At 42.8% G+C, this 13,925-nt stretch overlaps 1 protein-coding gene across 1 annotated transcript in view; it reads right to left on the reverse strand.

The window, feature by feature from the left end:
• Positions 1-13,925, reverse strand: part of LOC120053345 (ubiquitin carboxyl-terminal hydrolase 13-like) — a 37,699-nt gene that overhangs the window by 20,486 nt on the left and 3,288 nt on the right. The window contains exons 3-9 of the mRNA XM_039000467.1: positions 9,606-9,666; positions 7,478-7,599; positions 5,116-5,258; positions 2,471-2,655; positions 1,578-1,676; positions 1,151-1,346; positions 742-813 (exon numbers count right to left, since the gene is read on the reverse strand). Of these exons, the coding sequence (XP_038856395.1) occupies positions 742-813; positions 1,151-1,346; positions 1,578-1,676; positions 2,471-2,655; positions 5,116-5,258; positions 7,478-7,599; positions 9,606-9,666 (878 nt within the window). The remainder of the gene's footprint in view (positions 1-741; positions 814-1,150; positions 1,347-1,577; positions 1,677-2,470; positions 2,656-5,115; positions 5,259-7,477; positions 7,600-9,605; positions 9,667-13,925) is intronic.

Below are 13,925 nucleotides of genomic sequence, written 5' to 3' on the forward strand. Positions count from 1 at the left end.
TGTACGGCTTCTCGGCCATGAAAACACATTTCATGAAGCTCCCGACAAACAGTTAGATTTTTACGTGCTACGAGTTTCAGCACTCAGCGGTCCCGTTCTGTGAGCTTGTGTGGTATACTACTTCGCGGCTGAGCCGAAGTTGCTCCTAGATGTTTCCACTTCACAATAGAGTTGACCGGGACAGCTCTAGCAGGGCAGACATTTGACAAACTGACATGTTGGAAAGATGGCATCCTATGACGGTGCCACGTTGAAAGTCACTGAGCTATTCAGTAAGGCCATTCTACTGCCAATGTCTGTTTATGGAGATTGCATGGCTGTGTGCTCGATTTTATACACCTGTCAGCAACGGGTGTGGCTGAAATAGCCAAATCGACTAATTTGAAGGGGTGTCCACATACTTTGTATATACAGTGTAGCTAGAAAACAGAGTTGGCATAGAGGGGCTTTTAACGGCAAGTCAGCAATTATGTGAACCGGTGAGATGTTTGGAGGTGTGAGACAAAACCAGGGGATCATTTTGTCTCGAGGGCCACATCGGGATTTCAAAATTCAGTGGGAGGGCCACGCTGATTTTTTTTGTTCGCCAGAGGAAATTTGCGGGCTAGAAGAAGGGCAGTTATTTGAAAATGTATAGGTCCATTATAATTTACTCAAACTCCCCGGGCCCGCGGGCCAGACCCCTGGTCAAAACGCTGTACTGATGATAAGCGACATTATGCAAACTGTGTATTGACTCACATTTGTGTGCTGAAATCCGTGGTGGGGTCAAGAGGTGAGTAGTCATAGATCCTCTGTAGATTTCCAACATACCTAGAGATTCAAAAACAGATGCCAGACAGTACATTCAGTGCTACTGTAAAAGAGGGAAAATATGAGATTGAACACTACAGTCATCCACTCGTATTAGCCTGCTGTTTTCAGTACTGTAGGTATTGTTGTGCAATCACCACGTAATAACACCTTTAGGTGAAGTGAGTCAGTTTTCCGTCATCAGCATCTATATTCGTCTTGTTGTAGGAGGGCTGAACATGACCCCCGCAGTGTCCTGACTTTGTATGTTTACTCTGGTCTATTCTGGAGGCCCCCCTCTCTATCTATATCTCAGACACACACACACACGCCCCTCCCAGATGCTAGTTATACTCACGCCCTCTGGAACTCTGGGATGCTGAAAAGGACCTGCATGGTGGTGCCCAGGTAGCAGCTGTTACCCAAGTTCTTAATGCCTGTGAAACCTGAGCCATACACCGCCTTCAGCTTCATGCCTGACTCCTGGATCACCTCCCACTCGCTGACCCGAGGCCGAACGCTCTCTGTGTTGTCTGTGTTGAGGTGGCCATTTTCTGTTCCATTCTATTTCAACCAATGGAACAAAATGAGGAAGTAGAGGTTCAAAATAAGGGGTCACATTAATCTTGACATGGTTGATGTTATTCTAGGCTTACACTGATCTATGTGAAATGGAAGTGGCTGTTTGAAAGTGTGTTGAGCATCACAAATGTTACATATTATGAAACAGGTAGAGTACAGACAAAATGAGAGCTTCTCAATCTTTCCTACAACGATGGCGAGACTTACCTGCTGCATCTGTAGCATGTCTATTCCAAAGTGTTGCAAGTGTTCGGATATGTGAGGGTCCAGGACTGCTTCTTCTTCATCAAATGAATATATATCTGAAACGGGGGTTGTTACTGGTCATCAAAAAACAAGGGCCAAGGCATCTTCATATAATAGGATGGTTGATACTTGTATACATAGAATATGAATTTAATAGGATCTCTATGCTTCTACCAATGGAAAAGTTGAACCCAGTTATAATGCGTTATTGTGTTAGATGAATGTATCAGCATTTATAATGTATTATTGCATGTTTTCCCCAATATCAATCAATTAATCAAATGTATTTATAAAGCCCTTCTTACATCAGCTGATGTCACAAAGTGCTGTACAGAAACCCAGCCTAAAACCCCAAACAGCAAGTAATGCAGGTGTAGAAGCACAGAAGCCCAATATGTGTCACTGACCTGCTCTGATGTCCTGTTTGACTGCCAGGGAAGTGGGTACTGACCTGCTCCATCTGCGGTGATGTTGTCCAGTTTGACTGCCAGAGGAAGTGGGTACTGACCTGCTCCATCTGCGGTGATGTTGTCCAGTTTGACTGCCAGAGGAAGTGGGAACTGACCTGCTCCATCTACAGTGATGTTGTCCAGTTTGACTGCCAGAGGAAGTGGGTACTGACCTGCTCCATCTGCGGTGATATTGTCCAGTTTGACTGCCAGAGGAAGTGGGTACTGACCTGCTCCATCTGCGGTGATATTGTCCAGTTTGACTGCCAGAGGAAGTGGGTACTGACCTGCTCCATCTGCGGTGATATTGTCCAGTTTGACTGCCAGAGGAAGTGGGTACTGACCTTCTCCATCTGCGGTGATGTTGTCCAGTTTGACTGCCAGAGGAAGTGGGTACTGACCTGCTCCATCTGCGGTGATGTTGTCCAGTTTGACTGCCAGGGGGAAGTTGGTGTCTTTGTAGTGGTCCAGGGCATGGCCGTTTCCTCCAGCACCGTCGAAGAACCACTTCCCACAAAGCACCGCTCCGTCCGTCAGGTTCAGCCACAGGTTCTCTCTCATCTCACACTTCTGACATTTCCAACCACTGAGAGGAGAGAAGGGACAGGGGGAAAACATTCACAGAGTCATATCACATGTTGATAAACATTCACAGAGTCATATCACATGTTGATAAACATTCACAGAGTCATATCACATGTTGATAAACATTCACAGAGTCATATCACATGTTGATAAATAGATTAGCTCTTATTACATTTGTTCAGTGTCGTTTTTCTTGAAGGACAAAATATGGCAAGAATGGTCAAAAAGCATTCTCTCTCATTGGAGTTAATTGACTGACATGAATTATGTTCAATGAACAGAGTAAGACAGACATTTGTGTTACTGTTCCTCATTATAAAACACTCATTAATGCTCGTGCTTTTTAACGCTAGTGCTTCTTGACGCTAGAGCTTCTAAACGCTAGTGCTTCTAAACGCTAGTGCTTCTAAACGCTAGTGCTTCTAAACGCTAGTGCTTCTTAACGCTAGTGCTTCTTGACGCTAGTGCTTCTTGACGCTAGTGCTTCTAAACGCTAGTGCTTCTTAGCGCTAGTGCTTCTTAACGCTAGTGCTTCTTAACGCTAGTGCTTCTTAACGCTGTGCTTCTAAACGCTAGTGCTTCTTAACGCTAGCGCTAGTGCTTCTTAACGCTAGTGCTTCTTAACGCTAGTGCTTCTTAACGCTGTGCTTCTAAACGCTAGTGCTTCTAAACGCTAGTGCTTCTTAACGCTAGTTAGTGCTTCTTAACGCTAGTGCTTCTTAACGCTGTGCTTCTAAACGCTAGTGCTTCTTAACGCTAGCGCTAGTGCTTCTTAACGCTAGTGCTTCTTAACGCTAGCGCTAGTGCTTCTAAACGCTAGTGCTTCTTAACGCTAGTGCTTCTTAAGGCTAGTGCTTCTTAACGCTGTGCTTCTAAACGCTAGTGCTTCTTAACGCTAGCGCTAGTGCTTCTTAACGCTAGTGCTTCTTAACGCTAGCGCTAGTGCTTCTAAACGCTAGTGCTTCTTAACGCTAGTGCTTCTTAAGGCTAGTGCTTCTTAACGCTGTGCTTCTAAACGCTAGTGCTTCTTAACGCTAGCGCTAGTGCTTCTTAACGCTAGTGCTTCTTAACGCTAGTGCTTCTTAACGCTAGTGCTTCTTAACGCTAGTGCTTCTTAACGCTGTGCTTCTAAACGCTAGTGCTTCTAAACGCTAGTGCTTCTTAACGCTAGTTAGTGCTTCTTAACGCTAGTGCTTCTTAACGCTACATGTAAATAATAAGAGTAACCTCCATGTTACACAAAAGCCTCTGTAACGTTAGAGTAACTTGGCTTCAGATACCTAAGACACATTACAGAGTAACTTGGTTTCAGACACTTAAGAAAATAGCTGGTGAGTTGTTCTGGTGTGTCCAATCATGTTTTTGTGCACCTCAGAGTGATGCAGCTGCACATAGGTGTCTATCTGTGATTGTTGTCTGCTTGGGGTTATATTTAGTGTCTGTCTGTGATTGTTGTCTGCTTGGGTTTATTTTTAGTGTCTATCTGTGATTGTTGTCTGCTTGGGATTATATTTAGTGTCTATCTGTGATTGTTGTCTGCTTGGGGTTATTTTTAGTGTCTATCTGTGATTGTTGTCTGCTTGGGGTTATATTTAGTGTCTATCTGTGATTGTTGTCTGCTTGGGGTTATATTTAGTGTCTATCTGTGATTGCTGTCTGCTTGGGGTTTTATTTAGTGTCTATCTGTGATTGTTGTCTGCTTGGGGTTTTATTTAGTGTCTATCTGTGATTATTGTCTGCTTGGGGTTCTTTTTTTGTGTCTGTCCACGGGAATATACTATTCGACCATGGTAAAGGAGAGATTCCTTAATATGGGATCAGAATCCGACTAACGTTCGTCGTTAAGGGTAGACCAAGGCGCAGCGTGATTTGGGTTCATCATACTTTATTTAAATGTGGGGAAAAAAACAATTTGAAAAAAAAAAACAATAAACAACACAACGAACCAAAAGCTTTGTCGTGCAAAATACATGCAACCAAACAAAGACAAGATCCCACAACTGAAGGTGGGAAAAAGGGCTGCCTAAGTATGATCCCCAATCAGAGACAACGATAGACAGCTGCCTCTGATTGGGAACCATACTGGGCCAACAAAGAAAAAGAAAACATAGATATACAAGAACTAGAGTACCCACCCTAGTCACACCCTGATCTAACCAAAATATAGAGAATAAACAGGGATCTCTACGGTCAGGGCGTGACACCGACAAGTCAGGTGGAGGGACACACAAGTAGCTTAAGTAATCCAGAACAACCACACAAACCATACAAGAAACACAGGAGGACCCACAAACTAGCAGCAACACAAGAGCAGAAGTAACACGAAATTATATGACACAGTAGACATACATATTCTCTAGAGGTTGACAGAGACGGCAGCTGTTCTCAAGCCAATGTCCACAATATTGGTGTGTCCTAAATCATTGCGTAACTCTTGTCAGTCCAATCAGTGGGCTGTTACCTGGGTGGGATTCTCACTCCGTTGTCCTGCTGTCGGAGACTCCTGGCATGTTTGGACACCTGGATCTCCTCGTCCCAGGAGTCAGACTCCTGCTTTTTGTAGGCTGACGCAGCGTTGAGCACGGCATCACAGGCTATTGTCACCTGGGAGTCACAGGACACACAGGAGCCATTAGACCTACTGATTGAGGAGATGTGTTTCACTGACATAAGACTAGTAGTAGTTTGGGGGTGCCGAGAATGTTTTTGTTGATGGGGGGGGGGGGGACATTTCTGTTTGCGTTGGAGACGGCTCTATCTGTCCCCTATTACAGGACTATTAATGGCCCAGTGCACTACTTTTGTGAGAAAAATCTTTTTTTCCAATTTCCTTAATATATATTTTTTTCCATTGTGATTTTTCTGGGGCTAGCTATGGTAACAGGTCTAGGACTGTGGTGCATACAGGAGGATAGATAACCTGATTCCAGGTAGATCAGTGAGGAAAAGAGACAATAAATATGTTCCTGAAACTAAGATAATTATATAATAGAGTATCACTGTAGTTCCTCACTGATTTGTCTATTTTACTAGCACCGATAGCAGAGTAAGCCTGTAACAGAGGATAAGGTAATAACACCAAATAATGTAACTTTTAAAGCCCCCATGCAGTCTTTTTATTTTAAATCATCACTATATGTCTAATAACTCAGGCTGTGCGTTTATTTCATAAAAATAATTTATTAACATAACCCCGAGCCTCCTTTTGCCATTGAAATGCTCGGTCTGATCATGTGGGCGTATCAATACAAATGTACATATATTTACATACACAGCCCTGATTGGCTGATAGTATCGTCTAGACCAGGGGTGGGCAAACTTTTTGACTCGCGGGCCACAATGGGTTCTAAAATTTGACAGAGGGGCCGGGCCAGGAGCATTTGGAGGGAGTGTTTGGGCCGGATATACTAAAGCATTAAATGTAGTGTGTGCAAACCTCATAGCACAGTAAGAACACTACAACCCAATTTATTAACTGTCTTTCAAATGTGAAAAATAGCCCTTATCAGTTAATAAATTTGTCTCAAGGAATATGCAAGATATGGCATTTACATACTATTTCGCAGATACCGGGATGAGGAAATGTAAATAGATTAAAATAACATACGCACTGTGATTTATCAAGATTGCGTCTGTTTTTAATAAGTTTCAATCGAAGGTGCAAAGTTAAAGAAATCAACATTTATTGAAAAATGGAATCACTTTCAACATTCAAAACATATTATTACACAACGAAATACTCAAGCTCAATAATATCTACTTGTGTTAAACTCCGCAAAATCATGGATGGATTGTCCTGACCGCGCGCTCTACAAACTCGCCACGGACGCCCTCGCCTAACTTGCCTTGGTACTTGACTCTTGAATTGCAGTTTGTCGGTGAAAAAAGTTCTGTTGACTCTGTAAATTAGCTGCCAACCTCTGAGCAGTAGCCGCCCGTTCTTGTGTTGACTGCTTGCTAGCATAGTTTGCATGCTTCGTGGCAAAGTGACGGCTGATATTGTACTCTTTGAAAACCGCAACAGCTTCTTGGCATATCAGACATACAGCCGTTGATCGGACTTCAGTGAAGAAGTATTTTGTTGTCCACTCCTTATTAAACACTCGGCATTCGCTGTCCACTTTCCTTCTCTTTGGTCCGCTCATTTTCACAGAAGGGCTTAATGGTGACGTGAAACGAAGTGAAAATTAAAGTGAAATAAAGAGAAATACGCGCCACTCCAACAACGGTCAATGTGTTTTGAGTGCGCCATCTATTGGGGAAACGTGGGCATTGCAGGGAAAGGGGAAAAAAAGGAGGTTTTTACTATAATTTGGACAAGTTCGGCGGGCCGGATTAAAAAGCCTAACGGGCCGTATGTGGCCCGCGGGCCGTAGTTTGCCCATGTCTGGTCTAGACTATAGCTTACCACACTTACCCCTTCAAAGTAGGAGGATATGTATGGAAATAAAAGATGACTGGTCATTGGTTAGAATAATCAGATCAGACTGTGATGTCACTACTACTACTACTAAGCTACTGTCCTGCCCATTATAATAGATGTACATCGGCATATGATTAACACAACCAGTGGTACACATGCACACAAAGGCTTTCACAACAATTAGACCCTGCGATTAACAAACCATTAACACAGGATGCCCCCCCCCCCCCCCCCCCCCCAAAAAAATAGAAGCACAGGACACCTATGGCATACAACAACTAAAAACAGGATAAGGAAGCACTGCACTGGAAAAGGAAAATGGCGAGAAGGGCGGTACGTGATCCACTGTTTCCATTCAGCATGCATGGCACACAGAGGGCATGGGTACACACTCACTGACCAGTGCAGGCAACTCCTCAATATTTGGTAAGGGGATCTCGAAGTGGTCTGGGAATATGACGAGCTTGGCCTCGTCTTCACACTCATACTCATCCCCGTTAAAATCACGGTTTAGTTCTAAATCTGAGAGAGAGGAAGCAGACGTCAACATTCAGTTCCCATGAAACAGTGACTGATGATTCATACACTTGATTGGCCTTTCACTGAGCATTTGTCTTGGCTAGATAGGAAAAAAGTGAGATGACAGAATCAAATACTCACATCAATTCTGGAAAAGCAACCAATTAGAATATGGTAGTTGTTTCAGGTTATCTAATGCATTTCTGAGATCGTGTGATTTGTTAGAAGGTAATTGAAAGGTGCGTTATCCAATAATAAATGGGGTGTGTATGTATTTCTTGAATATTTGAGCTTCCATGTTAGCTGGCTTGATAAGATACAGTATACATCCAGTGAGGTTAACCCAGACTTGAGGTTTAGGGTTAGAAGTCACAGCTGCAGAACAGAGGTCAAATGTAATATAAATATCCCTTGTCAACAAGTGTCAAAAGATCCAATTGTTTAATGAGGTCTAGGGTCAGGTGAATATTACTGTATGTTAAAATCCCAACTAAAGAGTACATTGGTAAGAAAGACGGTGTGCTCTGGACCTCTCTATGCTGAACTGTTGAGTTCTACTGAGAGTAGTAGGATGCAAAGTCCTCGTTTAACAATTTCACAATAGAATATCAAGAATGTAATAGAAAACTCATCAAGGCATAATTGATGACAAGTCAAAACATGTTTGACATGCATTTGGGACTTTCAGACAGCGCTTGTAGAACCTTGAATCAAATTAATTGTGTCCCCTATTGTTTCTACGATGTCCAGAACATTAAAATAATTCATGACGAATCGTTGAGTTATGTAGTAAGTAGCCAGATAATGTTACGTTAAAAGAATTGATGACGAATCGTTGAGTCATGAAGTAAGTAGCCAGATAATGTTACGTTAAAAGAATTGATGACGAATCGTTGAGTCATGTAGTAAGTAGCCAGATAATGTTACGTTAAAAGAATTGATGACGAATCGTTGAGTCATATAGTAAGTAGCCAGAAAATGTTACTGCGTACATTGGTCCCCTCTTTTTCAACCCTAGTCCTCTCTCCTCTATGGCTTTTGTTAAGAAGCCTCTAGTTACATGATGACGTGTGGGCTGCTGGCTGGTATGGAAATGCCAAAGCAACATTGAGCTTTAGCTTGGGTTCCAATGGCCATCAAAGTGGAGAGGAGATTGGAAAGGAGGGAGGAAGGGAGGATACAGTTCACATCAGGCTGGAAGAACCTCTGTGTCCAGGCCTGCAGAGTGAAAAGACAACAATCCAGCATGTCCAATAATGGGAGAGTGAAGCTTGTAGCCTGGTGCTTCTGGCTACACTGAGGCAGGGTACTGAAGTGGCCGGCTACACAGCTTTAGTGGATAATGGGAGATAAGGGAATGGAGGGTAAGGGCATGTTACAGGGGCAGATAAACAGGGGAGGTAACTAGTGAGCGTTGATTATTTAAATAACACTAGCGCGAGAGGAGAATCCACCACCTGGCCCTCCCTTACCCGTATCATTGTGGCCGATGGCCGGGGGAGTTGACGGGGCACAACAGCTGAGGACAGCCGAGCGACAGGCAGGTGCGGCCCACTGTAAACCAACCCCCGTGTAGGAGGAGAGTAGACCAGGCCGGGCATGTGGCACTTTGGATTTAGAATGGTTACTAACTGCATATACGAATAAATTAGCTAAATTTAGAGGTGCCTGGCAGAAAAGGAATGGGGGGGCCAGGCCTCGGGCTCTGGACATGGGAATATGTCACTTTAGGCCAGAGAATGTATGGCCAGTGTAGGGCAACCACCATATAACCAAATAAAAACAATAACAGCATGACACGATGACAGACAATTTCCCCTAATAATCGCATTAGAAAGGGGGAAATGTCGGCCTATAGTAAAGGATGGGAGAGTCTTGTCCTTCTCTTCAAGATGGGCTGACAAACAGACTACTGAGAGAAATGTGACTGTACTGTAAATAACCCATAAGGAGACTGAGTTTAAGGGGAACTCCCCTTGAGGATATTTTCAGGACAATATCAGACTTACCCAGGAACACTCTGCCATTTCTTCTTCTGGAGATGGCGCCTCCTGCGGAACCTGTGGCTTTCTGTGGGAAACAAGTTAACAGGTAGAAAGGTTATTAACGGAGCAAAATATGTCGTATAAAGCTATATATATATCAAGCAAATATATCTCTTAAAAATGGCCTATTCTCAAAGACAGCGGTAGCAAGCCATGAAACTACTATAGTTTTCTAAAATACAAAATGGTTACCTATATACTACTAAAACAGTTTTGATATATTTACAGTCATTTTTTCCCCAACACTAATACAACAGCCTAGTTAGTGCTGGCTGACAAAACGTCAAATATAACAGTATATGAATAAATACCGGAACCATGTCCTTAATACACTCCATAGAGTAGAGTCAGTAGACTGTGAATATGTCAAATTGCTAGCTAGGGTTACAAGACCATTCACTGTGAACTGACTGGATCCATCTGATCCAAATCGAGTTCAGACCGACTCCCATCAACACATCGAACAGACACGAAGAATGAACTCTGGGACTAACTAGCATCATGGGAAAACAACAGAAACAGGAGCCGGTGGAATGAGGACAGCTGTTTCTGGACAGATCCAGACATGAAAATAGATGCACTTATCTGGGGGTCAATTTTGACCGAACGGAAACGGTGGCAGCTAAGGTTGTTTTAATTTTAAACTGAACATGCAGTTTCCTTACTCGATTGTAAACAGAACAGAAAACAGCATTCTGATCTGGATTGTTATGTTGCTGGGAGACGTAGGGAAGATCTACTTGGCTAGATCCATTTGTCAGGGCAAGTGAGTGATATTTTATTTTTTTATTTATATTTTATTTTACCCTTATTTTACCAGGTAAGTTGACTGAGAACACATTCTCATTTACAGAAATGACCTGTGGAATAGTTACAGGGGAGAAGAGGGATGAGTGAGCCAATTGTAAGCTGAGGATGATTAGGGGGCCATGACGGTATGATAAGTGATAATATATAAATAATAAACAGGTTGCTACCTATTTTGAAGCTTTTGTGTCAGGATCTGATGTAAATCTATCTGTACTATTACAATAATATGATTTGAATAACGCATCCTAGAGTGCAGGCTTGAGGTCTTCCTATTCCCAACCCAACTGTGCAATTCTAACTTATTACTACAGTATAGGCCTATGCAAAGTGCAGATGACTCAAAGATTATTCACTGAAATCCCTGTATGCTGTGCACATGACGAATAAACATTTGATTTGATTTGACGATCCATCACTGACTAAATTTAAATTTCACCATAAATGTTGTGGTTACAGTGCCATACCACCAAACAAATGGTTGAACCAAAACAAATCTGAAGTTAGGGAACTTCCAAATGAATTAGTGAACAGAAACCATTAGTTAAAGGGAAATTTAAAAAAAATTCTACTTTGTATTCATGCTCTCCAGCACTACTGCAAAATCAACATACAGTGCCTTCGGAAAGTATTCAGAGCACTTGACTTTTCCACATTTTGTTACGTTGCAGTCTTATTCTAAAATAGATTAAATAAATAAAATTCCTCAGCAACCTACACACAATACCCCATAATGACAAAACAAAAACAAATGTAGACATTTTTGCAAATGTATTAAAAAAATTAAATACAGAAATACCTTATTTAAATAAGAATTCAGACCCTTTGCTATGAGACTTGAAATTGAGCTCAGGTGCATCCTGTTTCCCTTGATCATCCTTGAGATGTTTCTACAACTTGATTAGAGTCCACCTGTGGTAAATTCAATTGTTTGGACATGATTTGGAAATGCATAGTGTCTATATAAGGTCCCACAGGTGGCAGAGCATGTCAGAGCAAAAACCAAGCAATGAGGTTGAAGGAATTGTCCGTAGAGCTCCGAGACAGGATTGTATCAAGGCACAGATATGGGGAAGGGTATCAAATTTTTGGGGGGCATTATCGAAGGTCCCCAAGAACACAGTGGCCTCCATCATTCTTAAATGGATGAAGTTTATAACCACCAAGACTCTTCCTAGAGCTGGACGCCCGGCCAAACTGAGCAATCGAGGGAGAAGGGCCTTGGTCAGGGAGGTGACAAAGTACCCAATGGTCACTCTGACAGAGCTTCAGAGTTCCTCTGTGGAGATGGGAGAACCTTCTCTGCAGCACTCCACCAATCAGGCCTTTATGGTAGTGGCCAGACAGAAGACACTCCTCAGTAAAAGGCACATGACAGCCCGCACGGAGTTTGCCAAAAGGAACCTAAAGGACTGTCGGACCATGACAAACAAGATTGAACTCTGGCCTGAATGCCAAGTGTCATGTCTGGAGGAAACCTGGCACCATCCCTACGGTGAAGCATGGTGGTGGCAGCATCATGCTGTGGGGATGTTTTCCAGCGGCAGGGACTGGGGGACTAATCAGGATCGAGGCAAAGTTGAACGGAGCAATGTAAAGAGAGATCCTTGATGAAAACCTGCTCCAGAGCGCTCAGGACCTCCAACTGGGACGAAGGTTCACCTTCCAACAGGACACCGACCCTAAGACAACGTAGGACAACCGACACAGCCAAGACAACGTAGGAGTGGCTTCGGGACAAGTCTCTGAATGTCCTTGAATGGCCCAGCCAGAGCCCGGACCTGAAACCGATCGAACATCTCTGAGAGACCTGAAAATGCTGTGCAGCAACACTCCCCATCTAACCTGACAAGAGCTTGAGAGGATCTGCAGAGAAAAATGGGACGAACTCCCCAAATACAGGTGCGCCAAAACTTGTAGCGTCATACCCAAGCAGACTTGATGCTGTAATCGTTGCCCATGGTGCTTCAACAAAGTACTGAGTAAAGGGTCTGAATACTTATGTAAATGTGATTTTTCATTATTTATTTTTTATTGTGAGACGCAGAGTAGGTGAAGGGATGATCTCTGCATGTGTGGTTCCCACTGTGAAGCATGGAGTAAGTGGTGTGATGGTGTGGGGGTGCTTTGCTGGTGACACTGTCAGTGATTTATTTAGAATTCAAGGCACACTTAACCAGCATGGCTACCACAGCATTCTGCAGCGATACGCCATCCCATCTGGTTTGCACTTAGTGGGACTATCATTTGTTTTTCCAACACGACAATGACCCAAAACCCACCTCCAGGCTGTGTAAGGGCTATTTGTCCAAGAAGGAGAGTGATGGAGTGCTGCATCAGATGACCTGGCCTCCACAATCACCCGACCTCAACCCAACTGAGATGGTTTGGGATGAGTTGGACTGAGAGTGAAGGAAAAGCAGCCAACAAGGGCTCAGCATATGTGGGATCTCCTTCAAGACTGTATTCCTCATGAAGCATTCCTCATGAAGCTGGTTGAGAGAATGCCAAGAGTGTGCAAAGCTGTCATCAAGGCAAAAAAATAATCTCAAATGTAAAATATATTTTGGTTTGTTTAACACTTTTTTGGTTACTACATATGTGTTATTTCATCGTTTTAATGTCTTCACTACTATCCTACAATGTAGAAAATAGTAAAATCAAAGAAAAACACTTCAATGAGTAGGTGTGACCAAATTTTATGACTGGTACTGTATTTGTAATTTTTCTATATTTATTTGATATAGTATTTTGTAAATGATGTGTATGCAGTGCTCCCTTGTGAAAGAAACCTTAGTCTCAATGGGATAAAATAACCTGGTGTGCATAAATAATAAAGAAATACAATTATCTTCTGTGCATCATGTGATTTTAACCAACTATGAGCAGGCATTGCTTGGTAAAGTACCAGAAAATATCAATAGCGTTTCCGGATTATGTCATCTGAAAAACTTTTTGTCTCCAAAACATAGAAATGCACAGTTCTCACAAGTTGATGTTGATGTGGTGCTAGAGATGATGAATATGAAGTTGAAACAAGCCAGCCTCTTATCAGCTCAAAATATATTTTCCTTCAATGTTTTGTGCCAAAATTGAACACACAAAGTCTAATGTACTTGCAACTAATAACAATATATCACTGATTCGATAAAACTAACAATCAGGGAAAAGAGGGGAAAATCGTTCACACAAACAGAACAAATAAACAGGGCACAACAATATTATTACCGTCTCATTCTAGGTCCAAGCTCCAGAGCTTTTGTGACAGGGCCTTCTCCAGGGTTGCGCCAAAGCTCTGGAACTCCCTCCCTCCAACCATCTCTGACTGAGTCCAAAGCTATGGAACTCCCTCCCTCCAGCCATCTGTGACTGAGTCCAAAGGTCTGGAACTCCCTCCCTCCAGCCACCTGTGACTGAGTCCAAAGCTATGGAACTCCCTCCCTCCAGCCATCTGTGACTGAGTCCAAAGCTCTGGAA

This window comes from Salvelinus namaycush, chromosome 9 (genome assembly GCF_016432855.1).
Source record: "Salvelinus namaycush isolate Seneca chromosome 9, SaNama_1.0, whole genome shotgun sequence".
NCBI lineage: Eukaryota > Metazoa > Chordata > Actinopteri > Salmoniformes > Salmonidae > Salvelinus > Salvelinus namaycush.